We start from the raw sequence: 16,596 nt of genomic DNA on the forward strand, positions 1-16,596 counted from the left end.
CTTTACAAGTAGCTGAGGAAAGAAAGGAAGCGAAAAGCAAGGGAGAAAGGGGAAGTTATATCCAACTGAATGCAGAGTTCCAGAGAATAGCAAGGAGAGACAAGAAGGCTTTCTTAAATGAACAATGCAAAGAAATCGAGGAAAACAACAGAATGGGAAAGACTAGAGATCTCTTCAAGAAAATTGGAGATATTAAGGGAACGTTTTGTGCAAAGGCGGGCATGATAAAGGACAAAGAAGGCAGGGACCTAAGAGAAGCAGCTGAGATTCAGAAGAGGTGGAAAGAATACACAGAACTACACAGGAAAGATCTTAATGTCCCTGATAGCCATGAGAGTGAGGTCACTGAACTTGAGCCCGACACCCTAGAGAGTGAAGTCAAGTGGGCCTTAGGAAGCATTACTAACAACAAAGCTAGCGGAGATGACAGTATTCCAGCTGAGCTATTTAAAATCCTAAAAGATGATGCTGTTAAAGTGCTGCACTATGCCAACAAATTTGGAACACTCAACAGTGGCCACAAGACTGGAAAAGGTCAGTTTACATTCCAATTCCAAAGAAGGGCAATGCCAAAGAGTGTTCAAACTACCGTACAATTGCGCTCATTTCACATGCCAGCAAGGTGATGCTCAAAATCCTACAAGCTAGGCTTCAGCAGTATGTGAACCAAGAACTACCGGAAGTACAAGCTGGGTTTCGAAGGGGCAGAGGAACTAGAGATCAAGTCGCCAACATTTGCTGCATCATGGAGAAAGCAAGAGAATTCCAGAAAAACGTCTATTTCTGCTTCATTGACTATGCTAAAGCCTTTGACTGTGGATCACAACAAACTGTGGCAAATTCTGAAAGAGATGGGAGTACCAGACCACCTTACCTGTCTCCTGAGAAACCTGTACGAGGGCCAAGAAGCAACAGTAAGAACTGGACATGGAACAACCGATTGGTTCAAAATTGGGAAAGGAGTACGACAAGGCTGTATACTGTCGCCCTGCTTATTTAACTTATATGCAAAGTACATCATGAGAAACGCCAGGTTGGATGAATCACAGGTCGGAATTAAGATTGCCGGGAGAATTATCAACAACCTCAGATACGCAGACGATACCACCCTAATGGCAGAAAGTGGAGAGGATCGAAAGAGCCTCTTGTTGAGGGTGAAAGTGGAGAGTGCAAAAGCAGGTTTGAAATGCAACATTAAAAAAAAACGAAGATCATAGCATCTGGCCCCATCACTTCCTGGCATATAGAAGGGGAAGAAATGGAAGCAGTGACAGATTTTATTTTCTTGGGCTCCAAGATCACCGCAGATGGTGACTGTAGCCATGAAATTCAAGACGCTTGCTCCTTGGGAGGAAAGCTATGGCAAACCTAGACAGCATAGTAAGAAGCAGAGAATCACCTTGCCGACAAAGGTTCGTATAATCAAAGCTATGGTTTTCCCATTAGTAACGTATGGCTGTGAGCTGGACTATAAGGAAAGCTGAGCGCAGAAGAATTGATGCTTTCCAACTGTGGTGCTGGAGAAGACTCTTGTGAGTCCCCTGGACTGCAAGGAGGTCAGATCAGTCCATCCTAAAGGAAATCAACCCTGAGTGCTTATTGGAAGGACAGATACTGAAGCTGAAGCTCAAATATTTTGGCCACCTAATGCAAAGAGAAAACTCCCTGGAAAAGACCCTGATGCTGGGAAAGACTGAAGGCAAAAGGAGAAGGGGACGGCAGAGGATGAGATGGCTAGATAGCATCATGGATGCAATGAATATGAACTTGAGCACGCTCTGGGAGAGAGCGCAGGACAGGAAGGCCTGGCGTGCTATGGTCCATAGGGTCACGAAGAGTCGGACACGACTTAACGATTGAACAACAACAACCATTCAGTGGACATTGAACCCATTTTACAGATGAGGAAAACTGGTGCAGCAATAAGTGACTAGGCCAAGATCAGCCAATGAATCTCTAGTATGTGGTTTTTTTAGGAGAAAAAAGATACTGAAGTAATAATAGGATGCTTTTGAGCCACACGCAGGGTGATTTTCCGTCATCACTGACCAAATGCAGCATCCCTACTCCCCCACTCATTTGGAATGAAAAAAGAGGGATTATAGAGCAATGGTATATCTTCCACATAGAAAAAAGGCACTAGGGAATGCTGGCAATTGTAGCACTTTTTCTTTCTAAACATGCATAGGATTGTGCCCTCAAAAAACCCCCAAAACAAAACCAGAAGCTGGTTTTCTTCACACTTGCCCCTGCACACACACAAAAGCAACTTTTCTGGGAAAGGCCAGCTTCTAGAATCTGTCTTACTCCTCTGCGTTTAATGGGAGGCTGTTTGGCAAAGATCAGGAGATGAAAAAAAGTCAGACCATTTTATTTATTTATTACCATTATTTATATGCCACCTTTCAGCATACAAATCATACTTAAGGCGGCTTACAAGTAACCTAAATATCATAATAAAATCACATTAACACATTTTAGATTTGGTTAGATAGGAGCTAATGCAGCCTTTGCTCCAGCCTGGTATATATTTTATTATATTTAAGTTACTTGTTAGCCACCTTAGAATGATTTGTGTCCCGAAAGGTGGCACATACATACATACACACATAAATTAAATGGTCGGACATTTTTCATCTCCTGATCTTTGCCGAAGAGCTCCCTATTAAAAGCGGAGGAGCAGGACGGGCCCTGGGAAGGCACAGCCCGGTGCCTCAATGGCCATGCTGGCTTTGAATCCGGGGAGTTGCAGTCCAACACACCTTGAGCTAATCTAATAGAATGTTGTTGTTCAGTCGTTCAGTCGTGTCCGACTCTTCGTGCCCCCATGGACCATAGCACGCCAGGCCTTCCTGTCCTGCGCTCTCTCCCGGAGCGTGCTCAAGTTCATATTCATTGCATCCGTGATGCTGTCTAGCCATCTCATCCTCTGCCGTCCCCTTCTCCTTTTGCCTTCAGTCTTTCCCATCAGTGGAGGTGAGGAATAGATTTAAGGAATTAGACCTGATAGAGTGCCTGAGGAACTATGGACGGAGGTCCGTAACATTGTTCAGGAGGCAGCAACGAAATCCATCCCAAAGAATCTAATAGAATAAAAGACTACAACTCCCAGAACCCCCCCGTGTCTGAAAGGAAGGAAGGAAAAAGGATGCAAGCCACCTTAACAGCTAGTGAGCTTCTTGGCTAACTGGTGCCTAATTGGCTGAGCCGTTCGGCGGCGGCTGAGTGATTGGCTGTTTCCGAGCTCCACATGCAGCCGCTGAACAGAGGCAGAAAAGGTTCCGCTGCTGGGCCGGGCCGGGCCGGGCCGAGCCGAGGGGAGGAAGAATGGAGGAGGCCAGGCAGCCGATTGGAGGGGCCGTGGAGTCCCGTGCTTTGCAACTGCTGGTGAGGGAGGGTGTGCATGGAGGTGGACCGTTTCTAGAGCTGTAAGACATGTCTCGCCGGATTACAGGGAGGGTCCATCCATTCCAGTTTCCTGCAGCGGCTAGTCAGATGCCTCTGGTAAGGCCACCAGCAGGACATAAAAACAGCAAAGCTCCTTTGCTTTTGCCCCATCCTGCAACTGATACTAAGTGGTATACTGCCCCTGCACATGGAGGATCCATTTCGGAATTGTGGCTGCTGGTAGAGTAAGGGGAGACAGGGCAGAGGCATACGAAGTGATGCATGGTGTGGAGAAAGTGGATGGGGAGACATTCCCCCTCCCCAATAATACTAGAACCCGGGTTCATGCCATGAAGCTGACTGGTGGGAGATTCAGGACAGATAAAAGGAAGGACTTCTTCACACAGTGCATAGTTAAGCTATGGAATTTGCTACCACAAGATGTGGTACAGAGGGGAGGGATAGTAGAGGAGATTCATGTGCCGCACACTCCTATGCTTGTTTACCCTTGTAAGTGTGTAAAGGAGTGCAGCCTCCAATCACTTATATGGGTGAATTCAATATAATGTGGTTGAGCCAATGGATCAAACCCAGGTTTTTATTTTTATTTATTTTTTGGTATGTATTAAAGATCACTGCAATTGCAATGAAAACATTTCTCATTCCCTCTATTTCCAGTGTTTAGGCTGTGAGTGCCATCACTTATGTTGGCAAATTGGCATCACGAGAGGGGGGTATCAGCAGGCTTAGGGGAACCCCAAGGTTTTTGGAAGTACAAAACATCTTTAGAAAGAAACATCCTGAGGGGGGAACCCCCCAAAACAGCTCAATGAAGACTGAGCATGCCACAGAATGCTGCCTGATGGTGGGAGGGGACATGGAATACCAGGCGGGAGGAGGCATGGAATGGAGTACTGGAGAGGAGGGCATGGCTGGCTGGCTATTTGAATAATGAACAGCTGTACGCCACACTGCAACATTTTGTTGCAGGCCCCAGTTGTTTGTTGGTTATTCTCTGTGGCATTGTGCAGAGGAAGAGACACAGGCTCAGGAAGGGAGGAGAGGCCCTTTCAGAACCCTCCTATGGGAAGCTGGTGGGCAGAGAACCTCTCCTCCTGATGTCGGGGAAAGCTCAGGTGACTGCATTTTGTTCCCTGTTTGATACTGAACCCCATGAGACGGCTTCTCATGAACTGGGAATTGAGTGGGTGGCTCTTTGTTCTTTCAGAAGCCTTTGAGGAGGATTCCTTGGACGATGATGTCATAATGGAGAATTTCGGTAATGTGGCCTTGTTGTGCAAAGGATGTTCTTCCACCTTCGAAAACAGTTGTCACTACCCAGTCTGCCGGTACCTCCCCCTGCTCCTTTACATTTTCAGAAAGAAGAGTTTGCTTACTTTATCTAGTGGGATTCCTTTATCTAGGAATCGACGATAAAACTGCCAAGTTCATACTCCCCTTATACACATCGATGATACGACCACACATGGATACCGTGTACAGTTCTGGTTGCTGCACCTAAAAAAGGATATTGTAGAGTTGGAAAAAAGGGCAGAAAAGGGCAACCACAATGATTGAGGAGCTGGAGCAATTCCCCTACGAGGGAAGGTTATCTGGGACCAGTTAGCTTAGAAAAAGGGCAAGTAAAGGGAGACATGATAGAGGTGTGCAAAATTATGCATAGTGTGGAGAATGTGGACAGGGAGACATTTTTCTCCCGCTCTCAAAATACGAGAACCCAGTGGGTTCATCCCATGAAGCTGATTGGTGGGAGATTCAGGACAGATAAAAGGACGGACGTCTTCATACAGTAAATAGCTAAACTGTGGAATTCACTACCACAAGCCGTAGTGATGGCCACCAATTTGGATGGCTTTAACAGGGGATTGGACAAATTCCTGGAGGATAAGGCTATCAATGGCTACTAGTTCAGATGGCTATGGGCTACCTCCAGTATCAAAGGCAGTATGCCTTTGTACACCAGTTGCTGGGGAACATGGGTGGGAGGGTGCTGTTGGACTCATGACCTGCTCGTGGGTTTCCTGTGGGCAGCTGTGTGAACAGAATGATGTGAGCAGACAAGAGTGAGAGTTACCCCATCTGAACTTACTATGGACAATTTGTTTACTGGTACAAATTGAAGGGGATGTTTGCGTGCACAAATCTCTTTCTCATCCCCTTCTCTCTTTATCTTGGAATGTTGGTCCTCGTCATTTCATCTCGTCTCTTGCTTCTCATCAGGGCTCCCTGTTGTGGAGATAAAGATGGAACAGGCTGAGGAGCTGTGGAATGACTTGGCATTCCAAGCATCTCAGGGAAGCCTGACTTTCCCTGTTGCCCAGTCAGGTGAGAGACAGGAGCAACCCAGTCGCAGAGATTCTTATTTCAAATGTCTCCTGCTGTCATTCACTGGGTCGCCTGTGAATGACAGCAGGCTTTGCAGACGTTTTTATAACCTCCTGAAGAAGGTCTTAAAAGAAGAAGAGAGGCTGAAATGTGCCGGGCTTTCCACAAATAAAATATTTGCATCCTGAGATATTTCTCTCCTTTTTGGGTCTACTTTGGATGCTTACCAGCCTTTGCACCTCTGCTAAAATAAAAGAGCGGGGGGGAGGGGGGGAAGAACCAAGATTGGATTCTCATGTGAAAGCACTGTGAGCTCATTTCTGGTTCTGCAGACATATTCCTGGGCTGAGCATGCGCTCAGAGGCACCCTGTTCCTTAATTCTAAGTGTATGCACCCCTCTAAAGGTGAAATCCTATGCATGTTCAGACAGAAAAAAATCCTCCAACTCCCAGCATGCCCCGTGCTTGTTATGGAATGCTGGGAGTTGTAGGGCTTTTTTTTTCTTTCTCAACATGCATAGGATTGTGCCCGTAGCCGCTATTTTGACTTGGCTCCCTGGGGTTCTAGTGGACCTTGGGGTTCTAGTAGAAAAAACCCAACAAAGTAGATCCTGCCAGCCTGAAGTCTGCCCATCAGTAGGCTAGAGTTTGTAACCATATGATGGAATATAGGGGTTGTTGGGCATGCCTAATTAGATTGGTCTTTGATAGGAGCAAAACAGATTTCAGATTCTACTGAGGGCTGTTGGTGTAAAACCAAACAAAAATGGGTGTGTCTCCACCCCCCCTATAAATCTAGCAGTTACGGTTGTGTGTCCAGGCACTAAGTGGAACACATAGATCCCTTGTGATGCAGAGAGCAGAAGTCCAGAGAAACAGTGTAGTCATTATATTAGCAAAGCTGGAGGTTCCTTTTGAGTATCACACTTGGCAAAGAGTCCATAGAAGCCGAATTGTGTGGTATTACCTAGTTCAGGGAGTTGGAAGCCCTAAAAGTTCAGTCCCATCTTCAGATGGTTGAAGATCACAGGATTGTTGTGAGGATAAAGCGAAGGGGATCCATGAGCGGGCAGAGTAAGGCATCTGTCTATCATCTGAAGTAAGGCCATGTGGGGCTATGGGCAGGGCCTTCTCTGCTGTGACACCACAGCACTGGATTCTACATTAGGGTCTCTCGGACTATTCTGTCAATGGCGCTTGGGTGTAGAGGAAAAACTGCTTCTGTGCTCGCATGTGCTTTTAAGATGATGTGATATCTTGCTGTTTGTTTTTGCATTGTTCTGTTTGTTTATCATGTTAGCTTTAGGTTTCGTGGACTGTACATTGCCTTGGATACCTTTTTGGGCAGGAAGGCAATGTAATAAAAAAATTAAAATAAATAATAACGTAAGTGACATTCTTTTACTTGTTGGGTTCTGCTATTTTTTAATAAATGGTTTCCCCTTAATCAATACACAACAAACATGTTAATATGATTTTTGCAGTATTTTTATTGCAAATCATTTCGATGCCTCTCTACATTTCCTGGAATATGGAGTTGGATGGGCTTCCAAGTCCCTTTTTGGTGTGGCAGTGTGTGTGCATTTTTAACAAAGGGGTCATTGCATAGAGACTCCAGATTCCCTCTCTGCATAACTGTTCCTGTGCTCTAATCAGTTATCCTTAATAAAAATTCCATTTTTGTTATCATATTGGCATACTAGTCAAATACATGGGTTTGGGGGGGGGGGGCATTTAGAGCAGTTGTACAATTAAACTTTAATTGAGTTTTAATCAGTTGGTTAAATCTGCACATTATGTATACTCATTTAACAAACTCATTTAAGAACATGAGAAGAGCCATGATGGAGCAGACCAAGGGTCCATCTAGTCCAGCATTCTGTTCACACAGTGGCCAATCAGCTGCCCACAGGAAGCCCGCAAGGTGGATATGAGGGCAACAGCACCCTCCCACCCATGTTCCCCAGCATCTGGTGTAAATAAGCATGTTGCCTCTGATACCAGAGATAGCCTAGAGCCATCAGGACTAGGAGTTCTCTGAGTGTGGATCCTTATGTAGCCAACTTGGCAGCACCCACATACATACAAGCGGCCCCGGGCAGGCTCAGGGGAATCCAGGGTTTGCAGATGTGCAAAACTCTTTAGGAAGAAAAGTCCTAAGGAAGGGGACCAAAACCACCCCGATGAGGATGGGGAATGCTCAGTGGGCATATAATTCTGTCTGGGTGGGTGGGTGTGGGACAAAAGACCAGGGGCAGGGGGAATGGAGTGGGATAGAGTATCCTGGCAGAAGGAATGCCTGACTGGCTGCAACCCAGAACATTTTGTTGCAGTCCACACTTCTGAATAAAATTGTTCTGATGGGGGTGGGGGGAAGAGAGCATATTTTCTTTGGTTTTAGATGATGCCTGTGCTGTGCTTATTACAGTGGCCCAGTGCAGACACAAACACTTAACCATGTTTGGAAAAAAAACAAACACTTCTGTGCACACTGAGCTGGGAAGCCACCAGGCAATTGGCTGTCGGAGAAAGGGGTTGGAGTCAGGGGATGAATGGGTGTGATCATATGGGGAACCTTGGAGGGATGGATTTGGCTCTCAGGCTGGCCAGAGTTGGCCCATGGGGTTGAGATTTAGCACCCCTGATCAATTTGGTGAGGAGCATGGGGAGATTCTCACACACAGTAGTGTGCATCTCACTGCAGCACACAAGAATCTGGATTGGGGTAAATTGATATCCTAGCAGGGACACTACTTCCTTCTCCTAGCCCTTCCTTCAACCCATGGAGAGGGCGTATCTGTAGCTGTTACTTGTCTGTGAGCAGCCGTGGCTCAGTCCCAGCTTTCATAGCATCCCTGCGGGTCCATCGGGTGTCCTGTTGCCACATTTTGAGACCCAAAGGCTTATTAGAAAGGCTGAATTAGGTCTCAGAAAGCCTTGAAAACCCACAGATGTGGGGTGAGCTATTAGCTGTTTCAAAAATGTGCCTGGCCCCCCCATGCATCCAACTGTAACATGCATCCAACACATTTGCAGGCTCCACCCTATGTGCATTCCAACACATGTCTGATGCGCCTAAATGTGTAGGGCAGTGGGCGGAGCTTGCTGCTGTGATGTCCAACACGTGTTCATTGAACACCATCCTTTTGATAGGACCCTGTTTTCAGGACTATTGCATATGTGCTATAATTCTTCGGGAATGCCAAAAAAATACAAAATAAAAAGCACATTCCTACAGAATGGGTGTAGGAATCAGCTCTCTGAGGATCCCAGCTTTTCTGTGTGTGTGTTTTAATGCACGTTTCTAGTCCTTAAGGCTATGTATGTGGGCGATGCCTGCTTAGAATCTCAAAAGGCAGGGCAATGGCTGAATCAAATTCCCCATGATTGGGAATGGGATGGTTGTCTATCATGATCCCTAAACCTTGAATAAATTCTGCAGAATAAGAGGTCCTGCAAATCTGGTCCAATTGTACTATTTACAATTGTACTATTTACAACTCCCAGCATGCCCCAGTCAGTCATGCTCGCTGGGGTATGCTGGGAGTTGTAGAACTTTTTTCTGGCTAAACATGCATAGGGTTGCGCCCTAAATTACTAAACTCAAAGTCATACATGGGAACAGAGAACAGGATAAAACAATTCCGGATAAAAACAGGAAGACAGAACTTTAACCCACACTAAAACCTTGGTGAAATAAAAGGTGAAAGCAGTTCTCCTGAAGCTTAAAAGAGTTGCATAGTGTGGGTGATGCAATAAAAAAGGTCCTGTTATATTTATCTTAAACTAGCCATGATATGGTCATGTGGGTAGGTGACCAACAGGGATATCTGGGGACTCCAGAAGTGCTAGCCCGAATGATGAGTGTTTCACCTGACCACATCAGCACTTTGTGGGTAAAGTCATAGTGGCGGAAGAGGGTTCCATCCTATTCCCACTTACCTGGGAGCAAGCACTGTTGAACTCAATAGGGCTTACTTCTGAGTAGACAGTGTGGGTTGGATCCTGGATCGGCCTTCCTAGAGAGGAAAGTCTCTGCCTGATTATTGGGGATCCCCCTCCCCCAACACACACACCACATCTCACTCCATTCAACAGGGTCTCCTGACCCTCTGTGTAGCATTTTCAGTGGGCTGGAGGGGTTGTCATAGAAAGGAGGGGGTGGGGAAGTCCACAGCACAGTGGATCAAGCTGAAATCTGGATCCATCCCAGAATCCTAGAGCTGGAAGTGACCTCAAAGGTCATCTAGTCCACCCCTTGCTGATGCAGGGAATCTGCAGCTATAGCGTCCCTGTTGGGCGTGACCATCTAACCTTTGCTTAAAAACCTTTAAGAAAGGAGAGTCCACCACTTTCTGAGGTAGTCTGTTTCGCTGTCAAATAGCTTGTACTGCCAGGAGGTTCATCTTAATGCTTAGTCAAAATTCCCTTCCTTGTTTTGAACCCACTGGTTTGGGTCCTATGCCCTGGAGCAACAGAAAACCAATTTGCCCCATGTATGTTATGTGACAGCCCCTCATATATTAGATGGATGTCATATTGTCTCTAAAATGTCTCTTCTCTAAGCTAAATGTGCCCGGTCTTCAACTTTTCCTCAGATGATGGGTGTAGTCAGGGCTGGTTAAAGGATATAAAAGGGAGGTTTGGGGTGAGACAGCTGTCAGGGACCAAAGAAGGGTTCTAATCCTGTCTGCCAGGCTCAGACCTCCAGTCAAGTCAAGAGGCAGAGGCCACTGGGCCTTGCTACATAGTGACCAAGCAACATCCCACCGGGCTTTCAAAATGACGGCCAACAACAAAACTTTCTAATACAAAAAACCAAAACCAACCATCTTGAAGCCCATCCAACAGAATAACCCTTAAGCCAAGGATGGGCAGCTTCTGGCCCTTCAGATCTTTTGGCCTACAGCTCCCATGATCCCTCACCATTGTCTATTCTGGCTAGGGCTGATGGGAGTTCTAGGCCAAAACATCTGGAGGGCTGCACATCGCCCCGCCCCACCTTAAGCCAACATTCCAAGCAGCCAGCAGAGAATTTAAAACCACTTTTACCATCCCTTTCAAATCTCAGAAGAAAATCAGCACCACAAGGACATTTCTTTTCTCCTATAGTCTTAATTAAAAAAAGGTAAAGGTGTCCCCAACCAGTCGTGTCCGACTCTAGGGTGCGGTGCTCATCCCCGTTTCTAAGCCGAAGAGCCAGCGCTGTCCGAAGACGCTTCCGTGGTCATGTGGCCAGCATGACTGAACACCGAGGTGCACGGAACGCTGTTACCTTTCCCGCCAAGGCGGTACCTATTTATCTACTTGCAATTTCTTGCTTTCGAACTGCTAGGTTGGCAGGATAGTCTTAATTAGAAACATGTAATTGATGGGCAGCTCTGGGATGGGAAATGGTGAAGCTGTCCCCTCATTGTCCTGCAGAGATGGAATGGTTTTTTTCCCTAAAATAATTTGGCATGTGGCTAGGCTTGCTTGCATGATTCATCTATAAGACGTTTCTTGGATCATTTTGCTTGCCCTTTTCTACACCTTTTCAGTTCTTTGATATCCTTTTTGAGATTGGGGGCATCTCTACACCAGCCTAATATCCTGCATTTAAAACGGGGCTTTCTGCTTCCGTTCTAAATGCAGGATTACAACTGAGTCCCTTTACACATGCTTCCTTGCCCCCCTCCCCTTCCTTCTCCCTATAACCCAGAACTGTCACTTGAGGCCCAGGTGAACTCAGTGGCACGGAGCACTTTTTATCAGCTTAGGCTGGTATACCAACTACGCCCTTATCTGGACAGAGATAGCCTTGCTACAGTTATCCATGCTCTGATAACATCTCGTCTGGATTACTGCAGTGCGTTATACGTGGGGCTGCCTTTGAAAACGGTCCGGAAACTTCAGCTGGTCCAAAATAGGGCGGCAAGATTGTTAACAGGGACTGGCCTGCGAGCTCATATTACGCCAGTGCTTTTCCAACTTCACTGGCTGCCAGTCCATTTCCAGGCCCGATTCAAAGTGCTGGTGTTAACATTCAAAGCCCTTATTGGCTTGGGGCCAGGTTACCTGAAGGATCGCCTCCTCCCATATGTGCCTGCCCGGACCTTAAGATCATCATCAGCGTCCCTTCTCCATGAGCCCCTGCCAAAGGAAGTGAGGCGGGTGCCTACTAGGAGGAGGGCTTTTTCTGCTGTGGCACCCCGGCTCTGGAATGAGCTCCCTAGTGAGGTTCGCCTGGCACCTACATTGTATTCCTTTCGGCACCAGGTGAAGACCTTTTTATTTTCCCAGGCATTTTAGCATTTTAGCTTTCTAAATTTTTATCTTTGCTGTTTTAAATCTGTATTTTAAACTCCTGCACTGCTGCTAGGTTTTATTGTGGTTGTATTGTTATATTGTGGTTTTAATGTTCTATATATTTTAAATGGTTTTATTGTGTGTTGTTTGGTTTTAATTTTTGTGAACCGCCCAGAGAGCTTCAGCTATTGGGCGGTATAGAAATGAAATGAATGAATGAATGAATAAATAAATAAATAAAATATCCGAGTCTTCCGTTATCTATCATTGATCTTGCTCCTCTTCTTGCCGCTTTAACTCTTTTCACAGAGGAAACTAAAGCGGAACACAGCGGGGTAATTTGATAGCTTATTATCTGTGATCTATTTAAAAATGGAACAAAGGGCATTTAGCGCAGGAGAAACCCTGGAGGGTCACGACAGGGTCATGGCATCACGTAAAGAGCCCGCAAACTTCCGTGAAGGAGCAATCTCAGTCGCAGGATAAAAGCTCTGTGTGAAGGAGCCCTGGGTTGACCACGACCATATGCGGTATTCCAAATGTGGACACCATAGATTTATGTAAAGGCATTATGATAATGGCAAGTTTTATTTTCAATTCCCAGCATTGTGATTGCCTTTTTCAAATCATTCACACGGAATGGATATTTTCATTTAGCTATCCACTATCACCCCAATATCATTTTCCTGATTTGTCACTACCAATTGAGAGCCAGCAGAGGGTTTCTTGTTCTTGGGCCTCCAAATTCCTGGGCACCATTGTCTTTCCATGCTTTTTTTTAGCCCCCCCCCCCCCCAGCTCTGCAGTGAATGTTTAATTGTGAGCCAGTGTGGTGTAGTGGTTAGAGTGTTGGACTGGGACTCAGGAGATCCCAGTTATACTCCCCACTCTGCTATGAACCTCACTGGGTGACTCTCAGCCTAACCTACCTCACAGGGTTGGTGTGAGGGTAAAATGGAGGGGAAGAGGATCATGTATGCTGCCTTGGGCTCCTTGGAGGAAAGGTGGGATATTAATGTAACACATAAATAATAAATGAATAAATAATGTGTTTTTCTTCCCAGCAGATGAAGTCAACACAAAACACTCGTGCCCAGAGTGTGGGATGTGTTTTACACAGAAAACAAACCTTGTCAGACATAAGCGAGTTCACACAGGAGAAAAGCCATATAAGTGTCTGGAGTGTGGAAAATGTTTCAGTCAACAGTCAAACTTTGTGACCCACCAGAGAGTCCACACTGGAGAGAAGCCTTATAAATGCTTGGTGTGTGGGGAATGTTTTACTAACCGCCAAGCCTTTGTGAAACACCAGAGAGTCCACACAGGGGAGAAACCCTATAACTGCTTGGAATGTGGGAAGTGTTTTTCTCACCACTCAAACTTTGTGAACCACCGGAGAGTCCACACGGGAGAGAAACCCCACAAATGTTTGGCGTGTGGGAAACGTTTTGCTCAAAAAACTCATCTGGTGAAACACCAGAGAATCCACACGGGAGAGAAACCCTATAGCTGTTCGGAGTGTGGGAACTCTTTTGCTTGCCATTCAAATCTCATCACCCACCAGAGAGTCCACACGGGTGAGAAGCCCTATCAGTGCTTGAAGTGTGGGAAATGCTTTGCACACCATTCAGCCTCTGTGAGCCACCAGAGAGTCCACACAGGAGAAAAGCCCTATCAGTGCTTCGAGTGTGGGAAGAGGTATAGCGAGCGATCTACCCTAATCAGACATCAAAGAACATGTGCCAGTAAGAACCCTCTTTATCCCCAAGTTATAAGCTGTGATTCCATGCAAATGTAGAAAAGGCAGAGAATGTTGTATTGGGTTCAGGATTTAGCCTCCTACAGATTTCTGCTGTCACTTCAAACAAGATGATTTATTATTGTTGTTGATGTTGTTATTGTTATTATTTGCAGTAAGAAGTGGGACCTGCAACAGAATTTTGCAGTGTAGAGTGCTCTTATTCAGAGTGCCAGCCAGCTGTGTGCCCTTCTCCATGACACTCCATTCCATTTTCCCTCTTAATTGGTTTTTCCATTCTACACCCAATGATCAACATTCCATGCCAATTCATTGGCCTGTTTTTGTGTTATGGATTTGGTCTTTGTTGAGTGTTTTCAGTCTATAGTTCCAGTATTTAGGAAGCCTTTGGCTGCCAGTTAACCACCCACAGCCGATCAATTCACTTCAAACAAAGTGTACACCAAAAACAGTTTTAGGTGGATTCAATTTTGGTTTTGTACTAATAATAATTAGGAAAAAGTCTTTTTCATCCATTTTTTATTTTTATTAGAAATATACTTGTAGCATCACATCAAAATATAACTTCCATAAAATAACATAAAACATTTCTGGTTGTTAAGCAGAGGTTTGCTAAAGATTCTTAGATCTTAATAGCTAAACAGGATATAGAATTTCCTAAACATTTCTTGTTCTTAGACTTCTAGTTGTAACAGGTTAAAGAGGAGAAATCTCATTGTAAATACCAAGTTCCCCATTCAATAACGAATAGGCTATTCAGCTGACGGATACACAGGCCTGGTGAGTTTCTAATAAGAAGCTCCTGCATTCTAAAATCAGCACATATTTATACTTTTTGTGTAGAAATTGCTTCATAGCTAATATCTACTGTCCCATAAATTAGGGTTCACCGTCTTAATTATCTCATTTTTATTAAACGTTCCTAAAAAACTAGAACGTACTAAAAAGGCTTACACGTACACCTTTCAGGTTAGATATGTTCAATTTTGAATTACATCTTTGAAAAGATAACTCCTTACTCAAAATTTGCCAATTAAAACTTTACATTTTTCTAGACACCTGTATATCAACCTTTGTGATGTGTATACCTTGCACAGTACTTTTTGCTCATTAATTGATAAGCGAAAACTTTAAGTACACTTTTGACCTGGAATAATGGGGAGAGCAATCCTATGGCCACTAGACACTGTCTAGACGGCCATAGGATTTTTTGGTTTCTGGAAACCGCGCTTCCCAGCCACTCCACCTCCCAGCCATCATGGTTCTTTCCATGCTGCTGCTGTCTCCATGCTCCTAAACGGAGCGCGGAGAGGGCAAAAACAGGGCGTTCCCAGGGGCGGGGAGGGGAGGAGACTGCGGAAGCTGTTTTAAACAGCTTCCTATCTGGTCTCCAGGCCCCTTCCCTCCTGCTCCCTGAAGCCGCAGCTTAACATGCCAAGAATGCAGGGTATTACCTTGAGAGTATTTTCCCTGTGTCCCCCATCCCGCTCTCTGTTGTAACCTGATGGAGTGGTGCCCTGCTTAAAATTTGTTGTTTATTCAGTCAGTCACTTCCGACTTTTCGTGACTTCATGGACCAGCCCACGCCAGAGCTTCCTGTCAGCCGTCGCCACCCCCACCTCCCCCAAGGTCGAGTCCATCACCTATTCAGATCAGTGGGACTAACTTAAGACCTCTTGATTTTAATGGGTCTGCTCTAAGCAAAACAAAATCTGGAATCATACCTTTGATTTTATTGACCTTGCTGTTTTGTTTTTATTGTGTATGTTGCCCCAAGAGAGTAGACCGTGAGGCAACTCATATGTTAAATCAAACAAACGAACAAAATGTCCTTATCTTTTCCAAAGGTCTGAATTAGTAATTCTTTCTGTGCTTCTATTGTTGTTGTTGTTATTAATTTCAGCATATCTTGTGAGGAAAGGACACTCCAGCCCATAGCATGGAAAGGAAAACGAAGCCTTGTAGGATATCAGAGAAGCCACGCAGGAAAGAAAATGCAGTGAATGGTTTACATGTAAGGAAAGGCACTGACTACCCAAGGTATCCTTGTTTACAATAAAAGAATCTGTGTGAAAAGCAAGCTTTATGAATGTCTTGAGAATGGCAGAATTATTCCGAGGAAAACCTGCCTCCCCCACACCTTTTAGGAGTGTCGCTTGTCAAAATGGCTTTCTTTCTAGGCTTGGATATCAAGGTAAAAGATGCAGACATCTGTGATTGGCACCCACATGAGATACATGATTGATTCCGTTGACATTTTGATTTTAACTTAAAAGCCGCTGCAGAGCCCCCCAGTTGTAAGCGGAACTGGGGTTAATTAGCTGGGGATAATGGGAGTTGTAGTCCAACCTATCTTGAGGGTTCCAGGTTGAGGAAGGATACTCTACACCAGGCTTTCTGTGTCTTTGCTCCAAAGGCCAGGCCCTGTCTGTGAAGAAGGTCTAATCCAAAGCAGGGGTGTCAAACTTCAGACCTTCTGCGTGTGCTGAATTAAAGTACGGTTGTGTTTGAGGCCTGCTGCTTCTGCAGTCATTCCTTCTACCTACACAACATTTTGCTGAAATTGTTTTGAAATGAGCAAATCCAGCTCTCCAGAGTTCCCCAGATGGCAACGCCCCTTCTCTTGCTCCGCCCCTTTCCTGACCACTGTTCGTTTGGTGGTTTCCCAACTTTTGTGCATCCCCCCCCCCCTCTAAAAGGTTGAAGTGCCTCTCCTGAGGCTCAGTTACTGGCAGTGAGAGCTGCAAGCTAAAATATGCTGGTACTGTTGGTATTTTGACCCTGACCCTTTCGACTTCAGCCCCACCCTCCCTTGG

The 16,596-nt window shown here is 45.4% G+C and overlaps 1 protein-coding gene across 11 annotated transcripts; it reads left to right on the plus strand.

The window, feature by feature from the left end:
• The first annotated feature begins 3,250 nt into the window (after positions 1-3,250).
• Positions 3,251-16,293, plus strand: LOC146355465 (uncharacterized). 11 transcript variants are annotated; one of them, XM_084840956.1, is made up of 5 exons: positions 3,251-3,504; positions 4,616-4,666; positions 12,331-12,601; positions 13,086-13,766; positions 15,684-16,293. In XM_084840956.1, exons 4-5 carry the CDS (start codon positions 13,127-13,129, stop codon positions 15,716-15,718), a joined length of 675 nt encoding a protein of 224 aa, XP_084697082.1. In that variant the 5' UTR covers positions 3,251-3,504; positions 4,616-4,666; positions 12,331-12,601; positions 13,086-13,126; the 3' UTR covers positions 15,719-16,293. The 11 variants fall into 11 exon arrangements, with proteins under 11 accessions (XP_084697082.1, XP_084697083.1, XP_084697077.1 ...); XM_084840957.1 differs by having other exon boundaries at positions 3,251-3,387; positions 13,089-13,766; positions 15,684-15,852; XM_084840951.1 differs by lacking the exon at positions 12,331-12,601 and having other exon boundaries at positions 3,251-3,387; positions 15,684-15,868.
• Positions 16,294-16,596: the final 303 nt, after the last annotated feature.

The sequence above is a fragment of the Heloderma suspectum genome, chromosome 2, assembly GCF_057233095.1.
Source record: "Heloderma suspectum isolate Gila_16-S chromosome 2, 16-S_ref, whole genome shotgun sequence".
NCBI lineage: Eukaryota > Metazoa > Chordata > Lepidosauria > Squamata > Helodermatidae > Heloderma > Heloderma suspectum.

Coding starts and splice junctions, on each gene's coding strand:
- LOC146355465 (XM_084840947.1), top strand. CDS start 4,670: ATGTGGCCTTGTTGTGCAAAGGATGTTCTTCCACCTTCGAAAACAGTT. Junction 4,737..13,085: donor TGTCACTACCCAGTCTGCCG/GTACCTCCCCCT, acceptor TTTTCTTCCCAG/CAGATGAAGTCAACACAAAA. Junction 13,767..15,683: donor ACATCAAAGAACATGTGCCA/GTAAGAACCCTC, acceptor TATTAATTTCAG/CATATCTTGTGAGGAAAGGA.